General features: G+C 57.0%; 3 protein-coding genes and 1 long non-coding RNA gene across 5 annotated transcripts in view; all 4 read right to left on the reverse strand.

Moving 5' to 3' along the window:
- Window positions 1–2,143: 2,143 nt before the first annotated feature.
- LOC119109256 (tudor domain-containing protein 1) lies at window positions 2,144–8,265 on the reverse strand. Its single transcript, XM_037232851.1, has 11 exons — window positions 8,225–8,265; window positions 7,340–7,561; window positions 6,995–7,187; window positions 6,319–6,459; window positions 5,807–5,922; window positions 5,011–5,140; window positions 4,271–4,430; window positions 2,977–3,058; window positions 2,871–2,943; window positions 2,372–2,464; window positions 2,144–2,218 (listed from the first exon to the last, which is right to left on the reverse strand). Exons 3-11 carry the CDS (start codon window positions 7,139–7,141, stop codon window positions 2,144–2,146), a joined length of 1,017 nt encoding a protein of 338 aa, XP_037088746.1. The 5' UTR covers window positions 7,142–7,187; window positions 7,340–7,561; window positions 8,225–8,265.
- Window positions 8,266–11,938: 3,673 nt separating this feature from the next.
- Window positions 11,939–13,282, reverse strand: LOC119110231 (uncharacterized). Of its 2 annotated transcripts, none has more exons than XR_005095460.1 (3): window positions 13,100–13,282; window positions 12,545–12,664; window positions 11,939–12,295 (listed from the first exon to the last, which is right to left on the reverse strand). It is a non-coding gene; the product is annotated as an uncharacterized LOC119110231 (long non-coding RNA). The 2 variants fall into 2 exon arrangements; XR_005095459.1 differs by having other exon boundaries at window positions 13,093–13,282.
- A 1,733-nt stretch (window positions 13,283–15,015) lies between these two features.
- LOC119110266 (differentially expressed in FDCP 8 homolog) lies at window positions 15,016–22,382 on the reverse strand. The gene is made up of 8 exons (XM_037234027.1): window positions 22,299–22,382; window positions 20,798–20,928; window positions 19,988–20,282; window positions 19,470–19,634; window positions 18,788–18,951; window positions 17,973–18,086; window positions 17,478–17,699; window positions 15,016–17,053 (listed from the first exon to the last, which is right to left on the reverse strand). Exons 2-8 carry the CDS (start codon window positions 20,912–20,914, stop codon window positions 16,748–16,750), a joined length of 1,383 nt encoding a protein of 460 aa, XP_037089922.1. The 5' UTR covers window positions 20,915–20,928; window positions 22,299–22,382; the 3' UTR covers window positions 15,016–16,747.
- A 1,801-nt stretch (window positions 22,383–24,183) lies between these two features.
- LOC119109258 (differentially expressed in FDCP 8 homolog) overlaps window positions 24,184–24,724 on the reverse strand; it is a 3,972-nt gene continuing 3,431 nt past the window's right edge. The window contains exon 6 of the mRNA XM_037232852.1: window positions 24,184–24,223. Within this exon, the coding sequence (XP_037088747.1) occupies window positions 24,184–24,223 (40 nt within the window). The remainder of the gene's footprint in view (window positions 24,224–24,724) is intronic.

Consider the following 24,724-nt stretch of genomic DNA (forward strand, 5'->3'; position numbering starts at 1 on the left):
TCCTTATATGTCCACCATGTCCGGCTTATGTCCTCACATAGGCACGTGCCGCTAGATCGCGGCGAATACATCTGGCTAAACTTGTAAATGTCCACGATGATCGAGCACAAATCGATTCGCAAGAAAACGCATTGGTGATCACCACACGATTACGCACCTGGGGCGGTTTGGCACACACGATTCGAGCGAAAGCAAAAAGTTAGCTTCGAGAGTTCCGGTCAGATCGCGGCTGATCCACGGGCTAGATAGCGGCCGCTGCCCCGCGCCCGTGTAGAGAGATACCCTGGAGGCAGCCACAGATGTGCCCACACGACCAGCAGATTTAGTCTTCACGGTTGATTCCGTAACCGGGCCTCTTCTCCGCGGCGTGGCATAACAAGCTCCCCGGTGCAATGAAGGGACACGCATAGCTGAAAGATGCTGCGAAATGACCGTCGGTCGAGATATTTGCGAGCGGTTGAAAAAAGGTTTCAAAATCATTTTAGTTTCGTTATTGAGATTGACAGTCTTAACTCGGCTGAGCTCAGAAGGCATCTCTGAATATCTCATACCGTCCGAAAAGTTCAAACCCAAGCGTTCGATACCGTGACTCGGGCATTGTCGATGATTTTCTGGTCGCTATGAACGACGACAGGGAAAATTGGCATCTAGCAGAAAGAAACGTCATCGAGGACAAAAAAGGCAAGAAACGCGACAAAATCCTAGCGACTCCCGTCTTCGTGAGTCACACATTTGTATATCAACGATGATACATTGGAAACGAGGCCGATGTTTTCAGAGCGTGGTATTCTCCAATATCATCTTTAACTTATCACAGGACAGTAGCAAATACGAGCCGGCGTCCAACTGGCGCTGCCTTGGCCTTAACGTACCCGACCTTATGTACTTTGGCCAAAAGTTCAATTAGTTAGTTATTTTAATTCGTATATTCGAATCGACTGGCTGTATTTCCGTTTTGGTGCCTGAGAGGACGTTCATACGCTATGCACAACTTGTTTTTGCTGTACGGTGCAACGCCTGTGAAGATCTGCTAAAAAGAAGAGGGTCTATCGTACACGAAGCGTTGATTTCTGCACACTGGCTTCCTGCATAGCCAAAACGACCGTTTAGCATGTAAACCCGATATGGGCAAGCGATATGAGAAAGCCACTTTCGGGCCCGCTGGCAAACTTTACGAGACGCCGTGTGTTGTGAAACAATCCAAGAAAATATAAGTGTATTTCTCTATAGGCCTGCACGTACGACTCGCAAGGTATCACATCACAATCACATACCGACAGATCAGATATCAGTGACACACGTTTTCAGCAATTCACGCGACTCCGGAAAAAATACGCATCGCTACAACGCTGGACCATACGTTCATCCCTCCTCTGTTCGGCGCCCGCGAACAGCCGTACGAGGCACGGAGGGATATTGGCGCACACCCTGAGAGCCAAGCAAGATACAGCCTCATTTTGATGATCGCAACATGTCCCATGATGAGAGAAATTCACCGGAACAATCGGCGCGAGGCTATTCGCGGCAGACTAACAATTCTGAGAATCTGCTGCTCAATTTTCGCCCCCGAACCTATGATCAACTATGAGTTCCCGCAAATAGAAAACAGCGTCTTTGACAGGACGATGCCAGAGGCGTGGTACAATATATATTTCGCCATGAAGTACATGTTTTTCACATTCTGCCCGTCCATCACGGAAAAACTATGAGAAGGAACTCGCAACAGCTCTGAGGCTTCCGGCCTTCTCGTGATGGGGTTAAGACCACCACCGGCGTGTTCCTGCCGGTTCAGTTTGGCGAAAAACATGTACCTGGGGTGCACGTTTAACGTGGATAACACGAAATGCACGCGTCGACTTTGTCGCTCCCATATCCTTAAGCAGATTGCCAAACGCTCGCCCACCAACGCATCACACGCGAGCCTCCCGCTCGCCACCGGAGCAGTCGCACCGAAGTTTTGCTTCGTCACAGCTTAAGACCGCCATCGCTGGAGCGCCTACCACTATATCACCACCATGGCCGCGCCGCCTGCTAGAAGGCGGGCCGGCGCAACCAGCCTCTCGGCCCTGAGCTGCCATCCCTGCCCCGGCACACCACGCCGAGCTGCGACGCCGGGGGGGGGGGGGGGGGGGCGAACATCACGCTAGTCCCCGTCGCACAGCGCGTCGCTGGCCCAGACGCCGCCGCCGCCGTCCGGCCTGGCGTGATACAGGTCCAGCTGGAGGCGGCCCGGGCCGCCGGCCGCCGACGGCGTCTCACCCAGCACGCGCGCCAGCAGCAGGCCGCGCTGCGCGAGCGCCACGAGCCGCGCCACGGCGGCCAGCGGCCAGCGGCGCGGCCGGCCGTCGGCGGCGGCCAGTGAGCAGCAGACCGCCTGCGCCGGCAGCTGCTGGAAGCCCCGCATCAGCTCGCGCAGCTCCTCCAGCGGCACCGGCTCCGTGTGGCCCCAGTCGGTCAGGAACACCTGGCGGCCGAGAGGCGCACGGGTCACGGCCGCGCCGGCGAGACCACGTCGCGGCACAGGCCGTCGGACGGAGACCCTGGCTAGCCAGGAGTGGCTGGGGCCAAGGACGAGGTCAAACAGGAGCCGTGGCGCCGACAGCCGGCCGCGCCACGGCAACGTCGGCCACTTGGGAGGCTCAGAAATACTGGAGGGAAGCCCAGCTCTGTACCAGTGAACAGGGAACGCTAAAAAGGGTGATCCTTCACATCACCTGGACACAGCGCACACCGGATGCGACTGATATTCAAAGGTCGCTGAGTCCCAACGCCACCTGCCACCCTCGGGCTGCCGCACTGACCCCGCGGCGTCCACCGCTGACACGAGGCGCCTTCTCGACCTCTGACCTTGACCTCTCGACCGCACTGACCTCTGCGGCGTGCTCGTCCAGGGCCAGGACGCGGCCACGGTGCCAGCCGCCCTGCCAGCGCACGGCCACGGCGCTGCCGGCCGGCACCGAGGCGGGCCGGTCCGGCCGCGGTCCGTAGTAGCGCCGCATGGCTGCTGCCAGCGTCTCGACACTGTCGTCGGCGCCGAGCTGCAGCAGCTGATCGGCGACTGCCGGCAGAAGGGCAGGGCGTCACAGACGGCACGCGCGCAGGACACCGACGCGGTCGGACAGGGGGCTGATGGGGCCTGGGCAGGGACTGGCCAGGACTAGAAAAGGGGCCGGTGGGAAGAGGGCAGAGGGCTGGCGGGGACTGGGTGAGGGACCGATGGGGACAGGGCAGAAAGCTGGCGGGAACTGGTTGGGTCAAGTGGAAGCGGCGCGTTTAGGGATAGCGCTCGACTGTGACGCCCGCACAGCCAGACAGGCACTTCACAGGTAGGATTCCTATCAAGGTGGCAACCATTGCGGTAGAACATTCGGGAGTACAGGGCCTCCATAACTGCCGTCGAGACACGATGACTCGACACCACTCCCTACAGCTATAACAAGTCAGAAGACGTGTCCCAGTAACGACTCTGGTAGAGATTACACAACGCAAGCGCCGCCATCACATCGCAACACCATGGCCAATAGGATATCGTCCGATCATGACGCCATGCTCTCCACCTCCATTACCAGGCCGCCAATCAAGACTTCACAGCACAGCGTGAACACCGAACAGCGCACGCGGCACGCCACCGCCCTGGACAAGCCTGGCGACCGCAGACAGCTGAGACAGACTGCAGAGCACAGTCAGCCACGGACAATAAACCGCAGGCAGCTGCAGACCACAGGCCGCATACCACAGACAGCTGCGGGCCACAGAACGCCCACCACATGCCGCAGACAGGCCACAAGCCAGACAGGACGCAGAGGAACAACAGAACGAAGGCGGGGCACAGACAGCAGACCACAGGCAGCCACGGACCATAGACCGCACAGGAACGAGGACCACAGACCGCAGACCGCAGACGGACCACAAGCCACCGACAGATTGCAGACCACATGCTGCAAAGAGACCGCAGACGGACCACAGAACCCAGACGGACCGCAGACAAACCCCCAGACAGACCGAAGACAGGCCATAGACAGACCACAGAACACAGACGAACCGCGGACGCACCCCAGACCCCAGACAGACTGCAGACGGACCGCACATCGCGGACAGACCGCAGACGGACCACACACCGCAGACAGACCGCAGACGGACCACACACCGCAGACAGACCGCAGACGGACCACAGAGCGCAGACAGACCGCAGACGGACCACACACCGCAGACAGACCGCAGACGGACCACACACCGCAGACAGACCGCAGACGGACCCCGCATCACTCACAGTTGGCGTTGACGGCGTGCGCCGGCCGCGCGCCGAACGGCAGCACCACGTAGAAGAGCGCGGGTGTCACCACTGCCGTGACGCGCACGTAGACGAGGCTGCCGGGCCGCAGCGCCAGAGGCCCGTCCGCCGGCCACCGCAGCCCCCAGTCGCCCTCCGCCTCACCGGCCGCCGTGCCGTCGCCAGGGTAGGCGATGACGTCATCCGAGGCGACCGTGACGTCGGCCGGGGCGGGCGCGACGGCCGGGGCCTGCGCAGCCACGTGGACCGAGAACGGTCGGTGGACGTTGAGGGGAGCGCGCAGGCGCTGTGGCCGACATGGCAGGGACAGCTGGCGAAGACCGCCACCGCAGCGTGCGTAACATCAGCGTCGGCACGACCGCTGGGCGTGAGAGACCCGACCCTGACAGGCCAGAAGCGGCTGTCGGCAGCACGGGGCCTGCGCCCGGCACGCGACTTCACGCCGCTTAGACCCGGGCCGTCTCACGCCGCTCACGAAACCAACTGCAGCCCGGGTGGCCGGACGCACGACCTGGCCCCGGACACAGCTGCCTGCTCCGGCGACGAGCGGCGCTGGGTGATGCCCGTTGCATGACGCGCCCGCGTATTAACGAGCGTCGCATCGGGACCTCAAACGAACCATCGCCCGTCGTTGAACAAGGCCTGCAACCCGTCGCGGCGTGACACCGTCTGAGCCGGCTCAGCGCGCCCGCCGCCGGCCATCATGACACCTGGCGCACCTGCCGGCTGGCGGGCTCCGGGGCTTCCTCGACCTGCCAGTGCAGGGCCAGGCCTTCCGCCGCCAGCTGCTCCGTGAGGGCGACCACCCGGGCGGCCAGCACCGTGTACAGCACGACCGCCAGACACTCGCTGGTGGGGAGCCGCGCGGTGTCAGACAGCCCGACACGCGCTGCCGGTCAAGACGGCCGGGCGCGACACACATGCAATGCGGATGTCGCGACGGAACAGAGTCGAACTGGGGGACGCGATACAGGCTGGACATTGAGCTGCATCTAGCGTAATGTTTGAAGCATCACCAAGCACAGGTAACGCCACAGGCATCCGCTATTTTCTAAAATCTCCGGGTTTCCAAAACAGCGTTACGCTTCAATTTTAAGTCGCCAAAGACATATATCCTGGCAATACGATGAGCACGATCCTCAAATGCACCACCTCACTCATCCGCAGACTCATCCGCACAACACTGTCCTTCAAAACCGGACACTATACACATGCCGAATGCAATGTGTTCCCAACCTACGCCAGATACCAAGCGTGAGTCATCTGGACATCCTGGCCGGCTAACTGAAGCACGGACCTCGTCAACATGTAGTCGATGATGATTTGGGGCTTTGGGGCGCATCGACTGCAACTGTCCATGCAGGGCCCCAGTTTAGATTTAGTCGATCACATATATTTTAACAGCGTGCAATGCATGGCACGCTGCAATGCTGCCACACGCGACAAGCAGCTCGACCGACCCGGCCGGTCAGCAACACGGCGAGACCCTCGGCGCCGGTGCGGCGCGGCACTGACTCGGTGCTCTCAGAGCGGACGACGTGGGCGTTGATCTCCTCCGGCCCGTCCACCAGCTCCAGAAACCGCTCGCACGCCGCCTCCGAGTACACCGGCTCACCCTCTGCGGGCGCCACCTGCCGGCGCGCACACCACCCCCTCAGGGAGCGCCTGGCACCGGTGTGCGGCACCAGACCGCAAGCCGAGTATTACCAGACCATGTTGCTTCAGGGCACAGCACCTGAATTCAGGGTACACCACCGGTCACGTGACCGCAAGGCACACTCTCTTCAGGGCACACCATCGATCACGTGATCTCAATATACGTTATTCGACCTCCGGGAGCGGCACGCATGGATTGGACACATGGACACATGGGCACCACATATAGACGGATTGGTCCCATCACAAGAAGAACCATCCCAAGTATCCTCCATCGCGTCTCCAACCCATTCCCTGCAGCCGCCGTCACCAGATGTACGGCGAGCGCCCACGAGCCTTCCACGCGGTCCGGCCCGGCGGGTGGCACGCACCCCGGAGCAGGCGGCGCGCACGATGTAGACAGGCACGGCAGCAAAGCGCTCGAGCATGGGGCGCAGGTGGGCGGCCGACAGCAGCATCTCGTCGCCGTAGTCGACGCAGCGCACCCGGTACTCCGCCGCGCCGTCGCCGCTCTGTCGGCCGGGCGGGGAGCGGTCGGCCGGGGGGAGCGGTCGGCCGAGGGAGCGGTCGACCGGAGGGAGCGGTAGGCCGAGGGAGCGGTCGGCCGGGCAGGGGGCAGGGTGGCGCCAGCGAAGACAAGCTCCGACCAGGCGTGGTCTCTCCCGTCTCGGATGCGGTCTCCTTCTGCCGCCAGCCAGCAGGCATCAAATGATCCTTGTTCGCATTTATATGGCTGGTTAATGTGGGGCGTGATGTTGATACGCATTAGGCTTGCTTGAGCACAACTTCAACACACATTACCCAGATCTGTAACTCGTCCTTGCTCAGAGCATGACTTCTTTTTGGGTGGAGCTGGTTACTTATAAATAGGTCTGAAAGTTGATCTGATAATTTTTGAATGTAGGCAACGCCCCCCCCCCCCTCCACCCCACATAATTACAGTGACATACGAAGAACTTATGCCGCCAACCATGCCCTACCCTGAGCACTGCGCCCCCGCACGGGCGCATGACCGCAGCACCGCACACGACACCGGTCACCACTGACCGGCGACTCCAGCACCTCCAGCACCACGACGCGGCACCACTCATCGCCGTCGTCGCCGCGCGCCGCCCAGAACGAGCCGACCTGCAGCAGGTCACTCTGGAGCCCGAGCCGCGGGTGGGCCGGCAGACGGCCGTACACCGCCGCCATCTCGTGACGGAAGCTGCCGGGGTACCTCCCGTTATACAGCGTCAGCCTGTGGTGACAAAATTAGTGCGTCTAGCGGTTACTTGTACGTTAGCTCCCCTTTCTGTTTGAAAGTGGTAGTTTGCATAGTTCAAAACCATGAGTACAGTACGTAGGCACCAAGTGCGAAAAACACAACACTGAAGCAGCAATAGTTCGCACCTGTCAAAGTTATCCTCAGTCTCGAAGCAGATGTAAAATTCCTCTGGGTGTTTGGCATTGACAACTGTCACGTTGTGGTGAATTCGCTGTCTGCATAGTTCCAGGGTCTGCCGGTAGATGGGTCTGCTATCCCAGCACACCTGGAGATCCCGATACTTGGGTGGATCGATTAAAGTCTGCGGCACGGTCTTGGCGAGACTAACAGGCTCGCCGCCAGCCAATCTGGAACGGTGCATGCGGTGCATAAACATCAAGACCAGACATCAGTCCTGGCATCATCCGAAAACGGGAAAAGGGTCAGATTCTGAGAGAACTGGAAAACGTCGCGTACCGTCGAGGACTGCCATATAACTCTGGGACAGCTCTTTGGCTTAGCTTATGCAAAGACGCATACGCGAAGTAAGGGATTTCTTGCCATGCACTCATAGGCAAACTAAAAACTTCATTGAAGCAAACCATTTTAAGGTGGTTAAACAGCTAATTTTGCACCATTTGAATCCTTCAACTTGTTACTCAACTTTGTCACCAGGACCAATAAGCCTCTGCACTACGATGCCGAGATAAGAATGCAATTCACTCACCCTCCCAACTACACGCAAGACGTCCCTACACATACTCTTGCTCTTCCGCAGCGCATACCAGTTTTACCCCCTACACCAACTTAGCTGTCGACTCTACTGAAAACAGATTACGCGAAGAGTAAAAGTAGGCCGCCAAAAAGGCTAAAACAGAACACAGCTGCACCAGACTCTGCAACAGCGCTACCCCCCGCCATTCGTATGTCCACACATTACTCCCATCAACATCAGGGCACTTCCGCTGCCTGGGTCGCCACTGGCCACAGGCAGCGGGGACGGGCCGAGCTCAGCCGGCCCCACCGCTGACCTGGTATGGTCGGCGGCCGGAGGCGGCGGCGCCACCTGCTCGCGGTCCCGGCGAGCCGGCTCCTCGCGGTCCGGCGCCGCCGGCCGGTCCGGGCCAGACGCCGGCTCCGCGTGCGACAGCCAGTCCAGCACCAGGCTCTGCCGGTCGGCCGGCGAGCGCGGCACGAACCGCTCCAGCACCTCCGTCAGCACCAGCTCGTGACTGTCCACCTGACGGGGATCGTGGGTCGCCGTGTTGGCATCCGTCTGCTTGGTCGGTGTTGGGAAACAGCAACAGGTACCCCAACCAGTAACGATTCCACAACTGCACCCATCGCCACAAGACTGCTGCCTTCCCACCCTCGCACGCCCCCCCCCCCCCCCCCCCCCCCCCCCCCCCCACCACATCACTTGAGCTGCCTCCCAGCCCCCGGTTGGTCGGGCGGGAGCCCCCCGTGGCCGGCGCAGGGCCGCCCGTCCACCACCCGCTCCGTCGACTGACCTGCTCCTGAGCCGACTCCTCCTCCACGAGCAGTGCCCTGCTGACGGTGCGGGCCACGTCCACGTCCACGTCCGATCCCCCCACATGCACGGTCACGACCAGGTCGACCCGCAGCGCTGTGGCCGTCGCCTCCGGCCCGTGGAACAGCGCCCGCACGCGCGCCGTCGGCGAGAGCAGCGCGTCCACAATGAAGCCCTGCAGCAGGCGGCGCGCGCCGGGCGGGCCGTACGTCGCCTGGGGGCGCGCGGGGAGGCGCCGTGAGGAGCACGGATGAGACGAACACAGCACTCTCACCGGGACTTGGGCGGCCGAGACGCCCGCCTACGGCCCGGCAGGAGCCGACACCAGCCGAGGAGAGAACTGCCGCTACACCAGCACCATCACACCAGCCACAGCCGGCGGCTCCAAACACAAGAGCCGAACAGCCGGCCGAGACGCCCGCCGACGGCCCGGCAGGAGCCGACACCAGCAGAGGAGAGAACTGCCACTGCACCAGCACCATCACACCAGCCACAGCCGGCGGCTCCAAACACAAGAGCCGAACAGCCGGCCGAGACGCCCGCCCGACAGCCCGGCAGGAGCCGACACCAGCAGAGGAGAGAACTGCCACTGCACCAGCACCATCACACCAGCCACAGCCGGCGGCTCCAAACACAAGAGCCGAACAGCCGGCCGAGACACCCGCCCGACAGCCCGGCAGGAGCCGACACCAGCCGAGGAGAGAACCGCCGCTACACCAGGATCATCACACCAACCACAGCCGGCGGCTCCAAACATAAGAGCCGAACAGCCAGACGCCAGAGTTGAAGTCAGGTGCTCAGAGTTTACCACGCTGATCCGCTCGCCCGCCTGCTAACTGTACCACAGGCGCCAGGCAATACGACCACGCGGCGCGGCGGCGCGCAAGGGAACCCGCGGCGGAACACTCACTCCACGGAGCGTGCACGGGATGGCGCAGGCCGGCATGCGGCGCAGGGTATCGGGCAGGCGCCGACACTGCTGCAGCGGCACCACGTCGTAGTTGCCGTAGTCCACGAAGAACACGTCTACATTGGCGCCGATCCCGCTGGAACGAGACAAGGCCCGGTTACGGACGCTGGAGCATGGCCGTGTTGAAGATGCTCCTGTCTAGGACCACTGGCAACTGGCTGGCAACTGGCACTGACAACCAACGGCGCGAAGGTCGACAGGCTGGAGCTGCTGCTGGATTATCTGTGCAGTATATCAATGCACCACTAAGCCCCAAAGCCTGGTACTAAACCACATACACTGAAACCACGGGAACCTGCTGGTCGAGCCCGATACCCTACACCAGGCACATGCTGTCTTACCCAGGACCACAGTACAGATAACGGTTACATGGTCTCCACAGAGCCACGAGCCTTCCACAGACAAGCGCCCCAGACACCACTGAGCTGTGCCAGAACACAGACGAGTCAGACATGTTGGCGCGTTTCGTGCGTGCCCACACTGCGCGCCAGGTGGGACTCGGAGCTCGCGGCGCCAGCTGACCTGGTGTCTGGTGTGGCGAGCACGACCCTGGCCCGGTACCAGGCCTCGTCCCAGCTGGCGAACACCAGGTCACCGCTCTTCGGGACACCGCTCAGCGCGTACCGCCCGTCCGCCGCTATCGAACTGAAACACGCCGCCCGTGCCGTCAGTGCGCGGTTCTCGTCGCCGGCTGAGGATGCGACGTGCACAGGTCGACCCTCTAGGCGCGTCAGGCGTCAACTGATGGTGTCGCTAGTGAGCAAAACGCTATATAGCGCACACGATGCGAATTCAGCAACAGCGTACGAGATCGGCCGGCATTGACGGCACCCACTCGAAGCACCGCCAAGTTCTCCAACGTCCAACGCTCTTGTGGGGCGACCAGGCCAAGTTATCTGCCTCCTGGAGGAGCGAGCGAGCCTAGCCGGAACAGAGCGCTCTCACCCGAGGTCGTTGCGCAGCGTATCGAGGCCGGCCTCGTCCTCCTTCAGGTTCAGGTAGAGCAGCTCACTACCGTCCTCCTGCTCCTCCTTACTGGCCAGCGCCACGTCACACACGCTCTTCATGTTCACCAGCCTGGTACACACAGCAAGCCTGGATCAATGTCAGCCTTTGGGGACACAGGGAGGGGAGGGGCTCACTGTCCCGGGAGGATGGTGACCAGCAGCAGCTGTAGTCCCTCTTTGGTCAATGCCATTGATGTGAAATGCGTGATGAAAATCGCTTGAAGCTCCATGGTTGACGAAAGCCAATCAATCACCTTCGCAGATATTGTGGCATACTTTATCATACAACATACAACACACTTATCATCAATATTCATTTACATCTAATACGGTAGTTGACCGGGAAACGTTACGCGAATTCAACCCCAGATGCTATAAGGCCACCACAGGCTGGCACACCACCCGTGTCCGCGGAGACGTTACGTTAGAAGTCGTCGGGAGGAGCGAGGACAGCCCCGCCAGCTGCCGGGCTGGGGCGGTGACAGTACCTGCTGGGTATGTCTGGGACGGCGTCCCGGCCCGGACCGGCCGGCTCCAGGGGAGACTCGGAGCGCGAGCTCGACTCCTCGCCGGGCCGCCTTAGACCGCGCATCGCCACGTTCCTGAAGCGAACGGCCGCAATGAACGCCAGATGACGCTGCCCGTCGACTGCTGTCGAATTACTACACAGTGAGCCTACGACATGGCCTAGCGTAGTTTACGAAACAGGATTCCGAAATGCTTCCAGAGTTACGACAGTTCCGAAATGCATCCAGTTGGACACGCATGACGCAAATGAAACTTAATGTTCCCAGGGTTACGGGGCCCCGGCGGTCTCCGCACGCACGTTTCAGTCGCTGCTCATCCATTACCCTTTGAACCCGGACCTTGACACATAACCCGCCCAGCCAATTTTCCAGTCTCACGCGACTAAATACTCAGATGACTACCAGAGTCCAGCTCGATGCTGAATGTCCACTACTGAGCAACTACAGCAAGACAGCTGGAGCTGGCCTCTAACAACACACTCAGTGTGCATTGGCACCACAGATGAAGTGTATCACCTTCACTGCAGGACAAGAACCGGGGAATATGCCGCGGGTAAAACTGCTGGCTACCTCGTCAAAACCGACGCTACATCACCATAGCACCAGCCCGTGGACGACCGTGCGTCACACTTCACGCAACGCTCCTGTGAGCCGGAAACATCGCCACACCTCATCGCGAGGGCTCACTTGTCTGCGCGGCGGCCGAGCTTTTCTGGTGGCGAAAGTCGCTGCGAAGAGCCGGCGCTGGCGCTGGCTGCGACTGGCGAGCCCCGTCGCGGCCCAGCTGAGTGGTATGAGCCAGACTCATGCAGGCTGGTGGAGGACGGACGCAGCACGGAGCCAGAGCCATCTCTTGGCAATGACTTCAAGTCAGAGTCCAGATGAGCACCAAGAGATGAAGTCAATTCCCAAGACTCTGAGTGCTTCATCTTCATCACCGTGTCATATTTCTGCTGCATCAAGTCAGCAGCATCAGCTGCAGCTGTAATTTGGTGGAGAAGCTCTGCATTAAGCTGGCTCAGCTGCTGTAGTTGGTTTCTGTTGGATGTCTCAACTACTGTAGATGCCTGAAACAGAAGGGACTTGAAAATCAACCTTCAAGTGCACTTCCAACAATACCTTGAAATGCTGTGACATCACTGGCTACTGAATCCATTAAAAAATGTTGCAAAAAGTGCAAATTGTTCATAATGTAAATGGAGTATAGGATTATTTAATCACAACTGGCAGGCACAGCTTATTCAACACCTCTTCTAGGCTGTTCCAATCAATACTTGGAATATCATTGATCTACAACACAATCCAGTAAGGCTTACAATTTTCAGGTACTCTGTGATGCTGTCATTGAACCTGGATTGTTCATGCTCTAGGAGAGAATGCTGGAGACGAATAGAGTGTCTCTTCCCTTCCATCAAAAACTCTTCAGTTGCTGGGCTCTTTAAGAAGAGAAATCTGTGTCACATAAAACAGCTGAAAAGCAAAAGTATCACATCCCAAAATAGGCTTGAGTGTGATAAATAAACACTAGGATTTGTGATGCCAAACAAAAGTGACATTCCACATTAAGGAAAAACTGACAAATTTAAGCAGCACAAAATGTTTCTTTCAATCTTTTGATAGTAGTCAGCTACAGGAATGCAACTACTTCCATACTACATGCTTATAAACAGCATAAATACTGTAGAAATTCGTCAGTATTTATGGACAAGCACTAACAGGTTCGATGTTTCATATCTTACAAGTCAACTTAATCAAAATCAAATATCTGACCTGACACAAATACCAGCCAACAACAAAAACCGTACTCAGTCGTCACTGGGGATTTACGACATGTTCAGATGCTGAACCGTATGGGGTCACCCACCTCGCACCTTGGCAGGAGGGACGGGAGCCGGGGGGAGCTGAGCTCGTAGCTCTGGTTTCACAAACGCGAGGCACACAAAATCGTACCCCACTTCGAAAGACCGCACCACCGGGAACACCTGAGTACGAATATAGCGTGGCGGTTACAAGACCCCGACCTTCACCAGTGACTACCAGCGCCGCTCACTCAGATGACCTGGCCTGCGGACAACCCACGCTCTTGGTAAATAAACATTAACTCTCCGCCAACAGGGTTAAGACGATTTTAGGAAGTGTAGCGAACTCGTTACTGAGGCCAGCTTTGTAGACCGAAGCCAGCTAGTGATGACGTAACTGCGAGAACGAATGCGAGACAAATAGCCCAAATGCTTGCTACTGAAGACTTGGACAAAAAACAACACACAAAGTGAAGCGTGTTTTGCCTACTGCTGCTGACATCTCAGGATATCAAAGTAAATCACGTGGACCTGTGGTTTGAATTATCATAAGGTACGACTAGCGTTGTGAAATAAAGGGCATTCACGAAATTCAATTGAACATCAAGCTTACGCCCGAGGTCATGGCTACGATAGAAAACGAGCAGCGAGGTGATGTGGCCAGAATATGACGGAGCTTGCCATTTAAAGATTCTTCTGTGTTTGTCACTGACTGTGAGGAGGAGCTGATAAACTTACCAATGAAACATAGAGCAACATTTTCTTCCATGGTTTAGCCCGCCTCCCCACTGTTCGGGAGAGGAGCTGGAAAGGGGGGGGGGGGAGGAGCCGAATGTTCAGGGACACTCATCCCATTTTGGATTCCCAACATTGGGGATATCCCCCCCCCCCAGTGGTTACGCCCCTGTGCTCAAAAAACAACTACGTGCCGCGTCCTAGCCCAGTTCCCCAGTCGCACCGCCCGGAAACTCTCACGGATGCTCCCATGCGTTGTCTGCTCGTGCTGTGTCGTGGCCATTACAAACAGCAGATGTATCGGCGGGCGTCAAGCTGCACTACATTCAACGGCCATACAGCGGCCATACGGCGGCCCAGACGTGCTGTGTCGTGGCCATTACAAACAGAAGCTGTATCGGCGGACGTCGAGCTGCACTACATACAGCAGCCATACAGCGACCCAGACGTGCTGCCGGCAGGGCCTTGTCTCCTGCTGCCGACACCCGGCGCATGGTCCTCAGAGGCCCGACGGACGCTCCAACTGCCGCACTGGCCTCAGCCAGCGACCGCTCAGAACACGATCGCTATCGACCACCTCATGCACAGTGTGTAGGCAATCAACTACCACGCGCCCAGCGCGTAGGCAATCAGCCAACACGTGCACAGCGCGTAAGCAATCAACCACCAAACGTCCAGCTTGTAAGAAATCAACCACCACACGCACAGCGCGTAGGCAACTGACACTAGTTCACTGCTGTACGCCGGCGGGACATGCGGGAGCTGCCGGCCGCCCGCCGGCTGACAGCGGTGGACCAAGGGCCTAGAAATGCGGGCCTGAACGCTCCTGCCTCAGCGGAGTCAAGCGACTCCCCGTCCGCGGCACCGGTGGCTGTCCGGGGACCGCGCGGGAGCGCCGGTCAACACGATTCTGCTACGCGAACGTGACTCAATATTCCGACCCATGCCAGGGCACATTGGTGTGGTTTACGAGCAGGTCGGCTGACGTCACGTTTGGTCGATGTGCCCCGCCGCAGGGGGTTGCGCGGAAGGTCGAATGTCGACGTCACGCGGGACGACTGCCGCATCCTTCTGTGCTAACCCGCGCAAAATTTATATCCGCACTTCCATTCCGATTCGGTACTTCTCTTGGCTGTTGCCCGGCACTGCGCTGACTGGTTCTCTGAGCGACTTATGAGACAGAGAACCACAAAAGGTGCGGTACACACCCTGCTTTGAGTAACCTCACCATGTTGCATCGACATATTCGGTGGTCGTAGCTTGAAAATTGTATTTAGTCTCAACAACGTCAGAACAGTTTGGAGGTACCAAAACCATTATGATTCCAACCACACACATGTTTTAATACTCAATGATAGCCATCACGACCATTCCACAGTGACCCCAGCAATGCCTTCGAAAGATCCGTGAACAGAAGCACAGAGCACGTGACGGCTGTCAGTGGTCTTAAGGCCACACCCAGCGGCCCTATCACCCCGCAACCACCATATCAGAAGACTAGCTATTCCTGCCCTGCAGCCGGAGCTCCCGGGGAAGGCATGACTGAATGTTATTGTGCCAGTCTAGACACATCCCATGGGTGCAATGCAAAACATATACAAACCGCGTGGGACCAAAATGGTCATGACGTTGCGCAGGGTTGTCTCTATTCAGAGGTGTCGGAAAGCCGAAAACTACAAAACGACTGAAATCACACTTGAAGTCAATTTCTTTCGTCGTCATCGTCACAACTCAGCAGCGCAGTGAACATTTCGAGAGAGGCACGCGCATGGGTGTCATACGCCATCTCTTCCTTACGTCATGACCGTACTAGTACGAGACAGCTGTCCTCGGGCACCAGGCCTACATCCCTTACTGACATCCCGAGTGCCAACAAATCACTGGGAACAACACCTTGCGAGATGTCACACATCCGAGCCCGCCGTCTCTCGCCCCATGCACAAACCACCCGACCAAGTCTCGGGTCAATCACAAACGAGCCACTCGACATTCGAGCCAATCACAAACAAACCACTCAACCTTCGGACCAATCACAGACAAGCTCGCTGACTATTGGAGCAATCACAAATGAGCCCGCTCACTCTCGGACCAGCCATAAACGTGCCCGTTAACTCTGGGACCAATCACAATCACTGAGGAGCCGATCTTGTTCGCAGCTCTTCAAGAGAACATTCCCAACCCAAAGCGCACGGAACTTTACCCTCATCACCTGACATTTCGTCTCGTCTCGGGCAACCCCGTGCTGTCGCGTGGCAGCCTGTGCCTGCCGTTTTGTCACGTCATGGGACGCCCTCGTTCTCCCGTCACGTGACTGACTTGCGCCATGTATCGACGCGGGGGAGACATGTACTCGTCCGTCAGGTCACGTGGAGGTGTTCGCATTGTTCTGTTCCGTTAATCAAAAAACGTCATCAGGCTGCCATGCTGCAGTGTCCCGACCCTGTCTCGTCGCGCCATAGTTGCATGCTGACGTTCAAAGAAAGCGACCGAGCTGTATCGTAAGACGAGAGCGTCCTCCCGTACGGTGAGCGGCCATTTTGCGCGTTTATGTGATTGTGCCGCACCCTGATGTGACATCGCACTTCTGCAGCGGCAGTCGCACTACCATCACTGTCCCTGCGGCAAGGACCCGCATTTCTAAAGGTTCCTGAAACTAGCCCCGTCACACAGCGTTCCCGCCGTCCGGTCAATACGCGTGCAATATGTTCCGTCGCATGCCCGCCTGTCCTTGTGGCATCTTCACGTGTCCGCCCCTCCCTGTTGTCCGGTCATGTGTCGGCTGCCCCTGCTGTCTTGTCACGTGTCCATCTGTCCCTGTTGTCCGATCATGTGAAGGTCTGTCCCTGCTGTCAGGTCACGTCTCCGTCCGACCCTGTGTCAGCTGTCCCTGTTGTCTGGTCACGTGTCGGTCTGTCGCTGCTATCTGGTCACGGGTCGGTCTGTCCCTGTTGTCTGGTCACGTGCCGGTCCGTCCCTGTTGTCCGGTCACGTGTCGATCTGTCCCTGCTCCCCCTTCACGTGTCCGCCTGCCACCGCCGTCCCGTCTCGATCCACCTCTCCGCTCCGCCCCGTCACACCCCCGTCCGTCGCCGCTGTCCGCTCGCCGTCCGCTTGTCCCTGCTGCCGAGCGTCGATCCGGGCGCAGCGCGGACACTGTCCGTCGCGCCGGACGTAGCAGTGCTGGTGCATGACGCGGCCGCAGCGCGGACACGGCACCACGTGCGCGTCGAATGCGAACAGCACCTCATCGCCGGCGCACACCTCGCAGATGTGGCCCTTGCCACGACACGCCTGCCGCAGGGATGCCGGGTCACGGGGGTGCGGACGGCAGACGCGCCGAGTCGCGGCGAGCACGCCAGCTCAGAAGCGATAGGAACATCGGGTCAGCACAGCACGAAAAGAAAACAGACACGGCAACGCTGCGGACAGCTTGGGACACACTTCGCGACAAAAGCTTTCCGTGCCAATATTCCAAGGAGCACCGTGAGCTGCGCGTGGCGTCGGCGGACTGCGGACCGCGATCCGGGTACGGGAAACATCGCACGGGCACGTCCACCGCCTCCCACTGGGCGCAACACGGGCCGCCGGCCGCGGCCAGCAGTGCAGCCGGCGCGCACCACCAGGAGCGCGGCGTCACTACCGACTAGCCGGGTCGGTGGAGCGGCCGTCAGCCACGGACGGGACGCGGCCCGGCAGCGGCTCGCAGGGCACGCACCTCACACTCCTCGCGGATGTGTTTGGCGAACTTGGCGTGGACGGCCAGCAGGAAGGCGAGTAGCTGGCCCGAGCGCACCTCCATTAGGTCGCGCATGCTGTACAGGTGCGAGGACTCGACGAAGTACTGCCGGCCGCCGAACGCCAGTAGTATGCGCGACTCAAGCGCGGCGCGGCACGACAGGAAGTACTGCTTCATCAGCATCATCTCCTCCCGCAGCTTCTGCGCACGCGGGCACAGGCGGGGTCTGTTAAGACCAGAATGGCCAGAAGTGTGGGACAGCTGGTGAGCAATATCTGCAGTGAGTACTCAGGAACAGAAACCTTAATTCGTTTATGTCGCTTTTCACTCTGACGCCAATGTAAAAGCAAGGACGATTGCGGGTGTCTGCGACCGATCGCCGATTGTGACGAAAGACCCCGCAGCTGGACAAATGCAAGTAAAATCACGCCAGATGCAGATGCTTACGCTGCTGTTTTTAGCTGAGCGACTTACCTTAACGTGCCGAAGCTCGTCGACGAAGTTGAAGAGGAACGGGTTGGCTTTCTCCACGTCCAGGACTGGTTTGCCACACATCAGCTCCAGGTACTGTCTCGTGCCACAGGACACCTGGCAACGCCGGTAGGCCGTCCTCGTGAACACGTAGAACAGCGTCCATGGCACTGGTCACATCGTCCGTGCATTGATCTTGCTCGCTCCAAATCGAAGCAAATCGGCTATGGCTAAATTGTCGATGACACGTAGAGTCGGGCGTCGAGACCACTACACGGACTTAGAGGAGCACATGCGTACTTTAGTTTGCGCGAAATTGGGTCAAATTGCTATTTGTCTGCTTGAGAATGGGTCAGCTTCCATTATCAGCTCCAGTGTGGGCACCTGCCCCCCCGCACCTCGCCATGCAGCACCGTGCCCTTCACGCGAAAGACCTTCCGAATACTGGCCATATTCTAAAATCAGGTGGGAACAGGCAAGCATACAACTCGGATCATCGTTATAAAAGCAATCATCAGCTATATTTTCATTCTCTTCTAATCGTAGAGATTCACTGCTACATGCACTTTCCTTTTGCTCATAACGCGCATGCATCGCCATCGGCATGTGGTCACTAGACTGGCTCCTTGCATGCACCGATCGACGCAGAGGCTCATTTATAGGGAGAAGAGTGAACAAGAAAGTGTTACAACCTGTTACAGAATTTTTCAGCGACTGTATGCCACAACCCCAACAAGGAAGTGTTACAACCCAAACCAAACACCAAACATATACTCGCGAGCCAGGCCCAGAGCACCACAAACGGTGCTGCCACCTACCGAGTACTTGTCGAAGTCCCAGTTGTGGATGACGCGGCCAGGGACGACGGCGCGGTCATCCCAGTGGCAGACGGAGCAGAAGTAGAGGCCCGTGTAGTCGCAGAGCCGCGGGCTGTACACGCTGGGATCCCCGCTGGGCAGCCCCGTCATCTGGTAGTCGGGCTCTGTGGCAGACCGCGGGACAAGACCGTAGGAGATCGCAGGACAGACATGTAAAACGCCACAGCCAACTGCTCTACAGCAGACTGCAAGGCAGGTCGTCCATGCAAGACTATAGGACGGGGTTGTGGGAGACCATAGTACGCGCCTACGGAACCCCTGTAGGACACCACGCGACATCCCCGTAGGAAACCAAACGACGGTCTCCCCATATTTCATGAAAGCCCTGTATGAGACTTGTGAAAACCCATCAAATCTCCATAACACCCCACTGCACGGTTCTGAAGGGTAGTACACAATGGGCCTGCGCCGAGCGATTCTGCAGGGCAGCTCTACTGTCGGCAGCTGCTGTCACGCATGGGCGTTCCACGCGCATGACAGGCGAACAGGCACAGTCTTGACACCTGTCTGCAGGTGACGCCAGCCAGCGAGCGGGTTGCGCCTACGACTCGGGCCGGCATGGGACGTCCCGTCTCTTGACTGTCCGGCCCTGCATACCGCGAGGGCGTCGACTCCAGCTGACCTGGCATGACCCGGCGGCCGCACTCGGCGCACTTGAACTGCTGATGCGAGAGGCCGCGCTCCGGGCAGATGCGCAGGTCGTACTCGGGCTCATCCTGCACACGCTCCACGGCGCAGTTGCGCCGCACCGCCTCCAGGCAGGCGGCGTGCGCGTGCAGGCCGCACCCTGGCCGCGCGTCCAGGAGAGCGGCGTCAGAGAAGTCGTCGCGGCGGCGCGACCCAGCCGGCAGCCGACCTATGCAGGAACGGACCCACCACGCCGGCTGGACGCGCAGCACGGAGGCGCGTCCCTAACGCGTGCTACAAGCAAGACAGAAGGTGGCTGAGGCTCACAACGCGATGTGGAAACAACTCAGCATTTCAATGACAATTTTTTTTAAAGGCGACACCTGGGAACACAGCGCAACAAAATAGTGCGCCCGTTTTCGATCCCCAGGCACTGACCAACCACTGGACCACCTAAACCAATGGTGCCCTGAGTGGGCCGAGCGGCGGATGGGACGGGCCGGGCGGTCGTACCCTGGCAGGTGTACCAGAGGTGGACGAGCGCCACGATCACGCCGGCGCACTGGTCGCAGTACTCGCGGCGGCGCGACACGCGCTGTGGCTGCAGCAGGTGGCCGCGCAGGCGGCGGGCGCCCTCGGGCAGCGGCGCGGCGCCCTCGCGCAGCTCCAGCCGGTGCAGGCGCAGCTCCACCAGCCGGCGCACCAGCCGGCGCCGCTCGTCGGAGCTGCGCTCGCTCTCCAGGATGGCAGCCTTGCACTCCTGCACAGCGCGCTCGATCTCCTGTTCGGTGGTGTAGCCAAAGTGGCCCTGTGCACGGGCGGACAGCACGTCCGGTATGGGTCAGGCATGGAGAAGGTGGTGTGGGAAGATTGTGATGGCTTACATGATGCTGGCTTGGTCATCTTACCACAGCTCCATTATTTGAATGTGACAGCACCCAACTCAACAAGGTTCTCAATGCTATGTTTCCAAAGCACTTACAGTGCCACATGACTATACTTGAGGGGCTGCAGCTGCTGTCACCTAACCATCTGGCTGTAACTGGCAATGGTCTACTGTGAATTGAAGAAACATAGCCCAACCCAAGCAACAATGGTTTCATTCAGTCCAGATGCAGGCAAAGGGAGGATGATGAGGACTTCATTTGTCAAATAAGAGCTTGCTGCTGCATATCTGAAAATGTATCACCAGTCTACCAAGCCACCAGAGCAGAAGACTTGTGCTTAGGAAAAACATTCATTTTAATATAATCTTTGATCTCCTTTCAATGTTTGTGCATGTTGCTGTGTCTGCAGCACATACACTTTGCCATCATTACCCACCTCTTGGTGGTCCAGATTTGATTCAGATGATTCATCTCCACTGTCCACATTATTGCCAAGCTCCCCTGGTGAGGGTGTTGCAGGAGCCTCCTGCACTGATCTTGCATGCAAGAACATCTTGTGACTTAAGCCTGTGTGCAGAAATCAAAGGTAATCAACTCTTTGGCACAGCAAGGTGAACAGTCAAATGATTAAACATAGGCCAAAGTGATTAGGCATCTTCAGTCATGGCTAAAATTGCTTTTATGACATACACAGAGAATGCCTGCACAAATGATCTTGGCTTAATAGGCACAGGCTGCCTGCTTGTTTCTTGACACAATTCTGCTTGAAAACCCACCAATTGATTAAAAAGAAGATGCATCTCAAACAAGAAAGACTAATATGCATTTGTAAATATGTTGTTACTACATGTAGATACTACCCCTAGCATGCAGCTACCATATGAAAGTACTAACTTTTCTACCTCTAGCATGACCCATCCACACCTCTAACAATAGATGTAACAAAACTCCCCACACCTCTAATAATAATTGATGTGTTGATCTTTGAGTAAGGCCACTGAATTGTGAGCTGATGACAATCCCGGTTTAGTGACATGATCAGCTGACATAATCTATGCTATTGCTGGGTCTCCATGAAATATTGGTGGCTGCTCATAAAGTTTTGGCATATGCCCAGCCAGGGCTGGACCATGCTGTTTATATGGGGCTTCTTAGGCAGGGCCCAGCCATGCCCCACCTGGCCCTAACTTTCCCCCAATGGTCTTTCATTTTTGTATAGCTTATTAAAATATTTGTCTATGTCCACATTTCATGAATATCTGGCCATCTCACAGAATAGCTATATAATCAATGAATGCAATGCTGCTACCTACAAGTATTCATATGCATAATAAAAGCCCCTTGATGCAACAACCATCTTTTCATTCCCAGATGGTAAAAGTTTTCAAGTTCAACACTGTCCACAAAAAGAGGGACCAGTGTTAACAAAATTAAAACCTTTTACACATACGTGGGTAATCAAAAGCACTTAAATACCTATAATGGGTGTCTGAGACTTGTAGTTGTTCTCAAAATCAAGGAAATTGTGCATGATTCTGATCTGGAAGATAATACTCAGTCAACAAGTAGCAGAAATGATAGCCAAAGGTAATCATTATCACAGAGGGTATGGCACCTAGCTTTTCAAAAATAACCATCATCTGTTTTTGTCAATACCTTCTAAACATTGGTGAACAACAAAAGCAGTACATCCATAAAGCAGATATAGAACTCCAAAACTTGTTGTTACCATCTGAACAGCCACATCTCAAGGTTTAATGGCAAGAATCATGTGTGTGAAAACCCTTACGAAACCATGAATTACTGAGGGATTGAGCCACCATGTTGAGCTGTTACGGCTAAGGAGCGAGAGACCGGAATTATATCATGTATCACACGTCGTATGCATGTATCATCATACACGTCACAAACAGTAACTCATACATGCATCACATCACCTCCTGTGGCGCGTGGCGTGCCGACTGCAATCAATCGATGGCCTGTGATCTACAGAGGCCTGGTAAATGATTATCAACCATTTAACTACATCACTTAGTCAACTAACGGATCGTCAAATACGGCGTCCACGGGTTTGTTATTGTACCAAGGTTCCCTCAAACTCAGGGAGCATAAAATGTATATGATATGATGAACAGTAAATGACGTCATCTATAGTCAAGATGGAATCAAGTCTGATATCGCTAGCCACAGTTTGCTCAAGGAAAGGTGGTATATTTAGTGTCTTGTGAACCGATGTATAGGACACATCAGTTCATAAAGGTTTGCGGGTGCCACGTGCAGGACCACGATAAGCTCCTAAGTCATGATCGGATGAGCTTTACGTGGCCTATTAACAGGTTGCCCAAAATGACCAAACAGGCGTGCGGAACACTCAAATCATCGTGTAATGTTTAGATCAGACCTATGACAACGGTAAGGTTTGATACCAAAGGGTAAGGCAGTACAGTGCCGCTTTTCAAGACGTATCAAGGGGAAAAGGGCCCTCAGCTTAACCTTTCGTATCCTCCGAACATTATTGCGCAACCGGCTTCAGCCTAACGAATACCAAATCCGGAATCGTCTAGTGATCCACCCACCCCATCCCAAACTGAAAGGCCGAAAAAAGACGCAAATCGACTGAAAAACTAGTGGTTTAAGCTTTGGTTATCACCTGACTGCATTGACATTAGGCCCGTCACTCAGAAGTGAAGGAGCATGCGAAAACGCGAAAAAGGCATCGGTTAGGCTTCTCTCGCAAATTGGCAATCATGGCCGCGTGCCATGGGATACCATCTATGTCTAGGAGAAATCGCGTGACAATAAAAAACGTGCCTTCATCTGCGCGAACAGGGTGACCCATCTCCCGGTGGCGAAATCACGTCCATCCCACAGCGCAGCGCCGGCCATCATCAACAGCAACATAGACTCTAACAAGCCAGCGGCGTGTATTGTTCGTGTTTGGTCTTGCGTTGGCAGCGGCAGTGGCCATTGGAGGACATCGTCTGAACATCGCGCCGCATTTCGGCCCCGTGTTGGCTGCAGGAGCCGCGACCGAATCGCAGGTTAGCGTGGTCCGCCTGTCGCACCGCAATTAGGAACTAGGGTCTGTCGGCCCACGGTCCATGCCCATTGTTCTACCACACCAGTGAAAAGGGCCACAGGTCAAAAAGGGCGGTGTAATGGGGATACGAAAAACACATCAGGTAAATTGAGATGTCACGGTTTTCCGCAAGCAACAGCAACGGTCATGTTAGGAAACAGTCACGCAACTGATAAACTTGGTCTGGCTGGGCAAGACAAACATTTTTCGCAAATGCTTTAGTTTATGGGCACCAAACCTTTTTAATCCCGGTTAATCACAGACCGTCCACCGCTACGCTCGCTTCCCGCAGTCACAATACAAAACAAAATACGTGAGTTGTGCTGCAGTGCCCAAGCGATCCAAGCCGACCCGACCCCAACCCAACATCAGTCGACGACATACAGCGCCTCTCGACATCCCAAACAAGCACAGTCCACCGGCGCGCTTATCACATTGGCACGGTCCAGCGTCCGCAGGTGGCCCCTTCACTCCGCTAGCGCCGCCACCGGCTCTGCACCCGCGCCGTGGCTGACGCCGACCGTCTCGATGGTTCAGCTGCCGGGCCCTCCGGCTGAGGCTCGGCCTCATCCGGCTGCGAGTCGGCCTCCTCTTTCTGCGAGTCGGCCTTTCCGCTTCTTCACCATCTCGGCAGGTACCGGAAGCGCAGCATGCATCCTCCTGCGGGGGCGGGGGGGGGGGGGAGGGTGGTCAGCGACCGGGCGAACCGACCGAGACGTCAGCACCGACGCGCTGCTGGGGACTCAGGCGCAAGCCATCATGCCCTCCACGCGTGGCATCGCCCTCGCGAAGGGCACACGCGGTGACGTCAGCCGGGGAGCGGAAACGCAATCTTCAATTGACCGGCACTAGTTCGGTGCTCAGGCGAACACATTTGGCGACACCATGACAGCGGCTATAATTCTAGATAACGTTTCAGCCGGTGGGAATCGCTGCATTCGAACAGTGGAGTGAAACAGTTTGACAATATAAGTGAGGGGTTTAACTACATGTTAGGTGCTGCCAACGTGCGCAGCAGGTTGGCGCTTCTGCTAAGAGGTTTGGAAAACTTGCCTAACACAAATGCTAGGTTCTGACCACTTAATGCACGCAAGTATCCCATGCGGTTTTATAATCCCACACTGCAGCAATTTTTTTACAAAATTTCACAAACTTCTTTCGAATATACCTTTTTGAACCAAGCTTAAAACCTGACAAAGGCAGACACCACTCAACCCTCATAATATACCTTCTGCTGTCGGTACTGCGTCCACCCTAGACGCAACCAACTCTGCTGCCAAGCAC

Source organism: Pollicipes pollicipes, unplaced genomic scaffold (genome assembly GCF_011947565.3).
Source record: "Pollicipes pollicipes isolate AB1234 unplaced genomic scaffold, Ppol_2.1 Scaffold_7231;HRSCAF=8579_pilon_pilon_pilon, whole genome shotgun sequence".
Classification (NCBI taxonomy): domain Eukaryota; kingdom Metazoa; phylum Arthropoda; class Thecostraca; order Pollicipedomorpha; family Pollicipedidae; genus Pollicipes; species Pollicipes pollicipes.

What these genes read in the sequence shown, in the direction of transcription:
- LOC119110266 (XM_037234027.1), bottom strand. Translation starts at nt 20,914, where the DNA reads ATGTTCTTGCATGCAAGATCAGTGCAGGAGGCTCCTGCAACACCCTCA. An exon ending in CCTCTGGTACACCTGCCAGG is followed by an intron (nt 19,635 to 19,987) that starts GTACGACCGCCC and finishes ACGCGCGGCCAG; the next exon opens with GGTGCGGCCTGCACGCGCAC. An exon ending in CGGCCGCCGGGTCATGCCAG is followed by an intron (nt 18,952 to 19,469) that starts GTCAGCTGGAGT and finishes GGTCTGCCACAG; the next exon opens with AGCCCGACTACCAGATGACG.
- LOC119109256 (XM_037232851.1), bottom strand. Translation starts at nt 7,141, where the DNA reads ATGGCGGCGGTGTACGGCCGTCTGCCGGCCCACCCGCGGCTCGGGCTC. An exon ending in GCACGCCGTCAACGCCAACT is followed by an intron (nt 3,059 to 4,270) that starts GTGAGTGATGCG and finishes TTCTGCCGGCAG; the next exon opens with TCGCCGATCAGCTGCTGCAG. An exon ending in TGGACGAGCACGCCGCAGAG is followed by an intron (nt 2,465 to 2,870) that starts GTCAGTGCGGTC and finishes CTCGGCCGCCAG; the next exon opens with GTGTTCCTGACCGACTGGGG.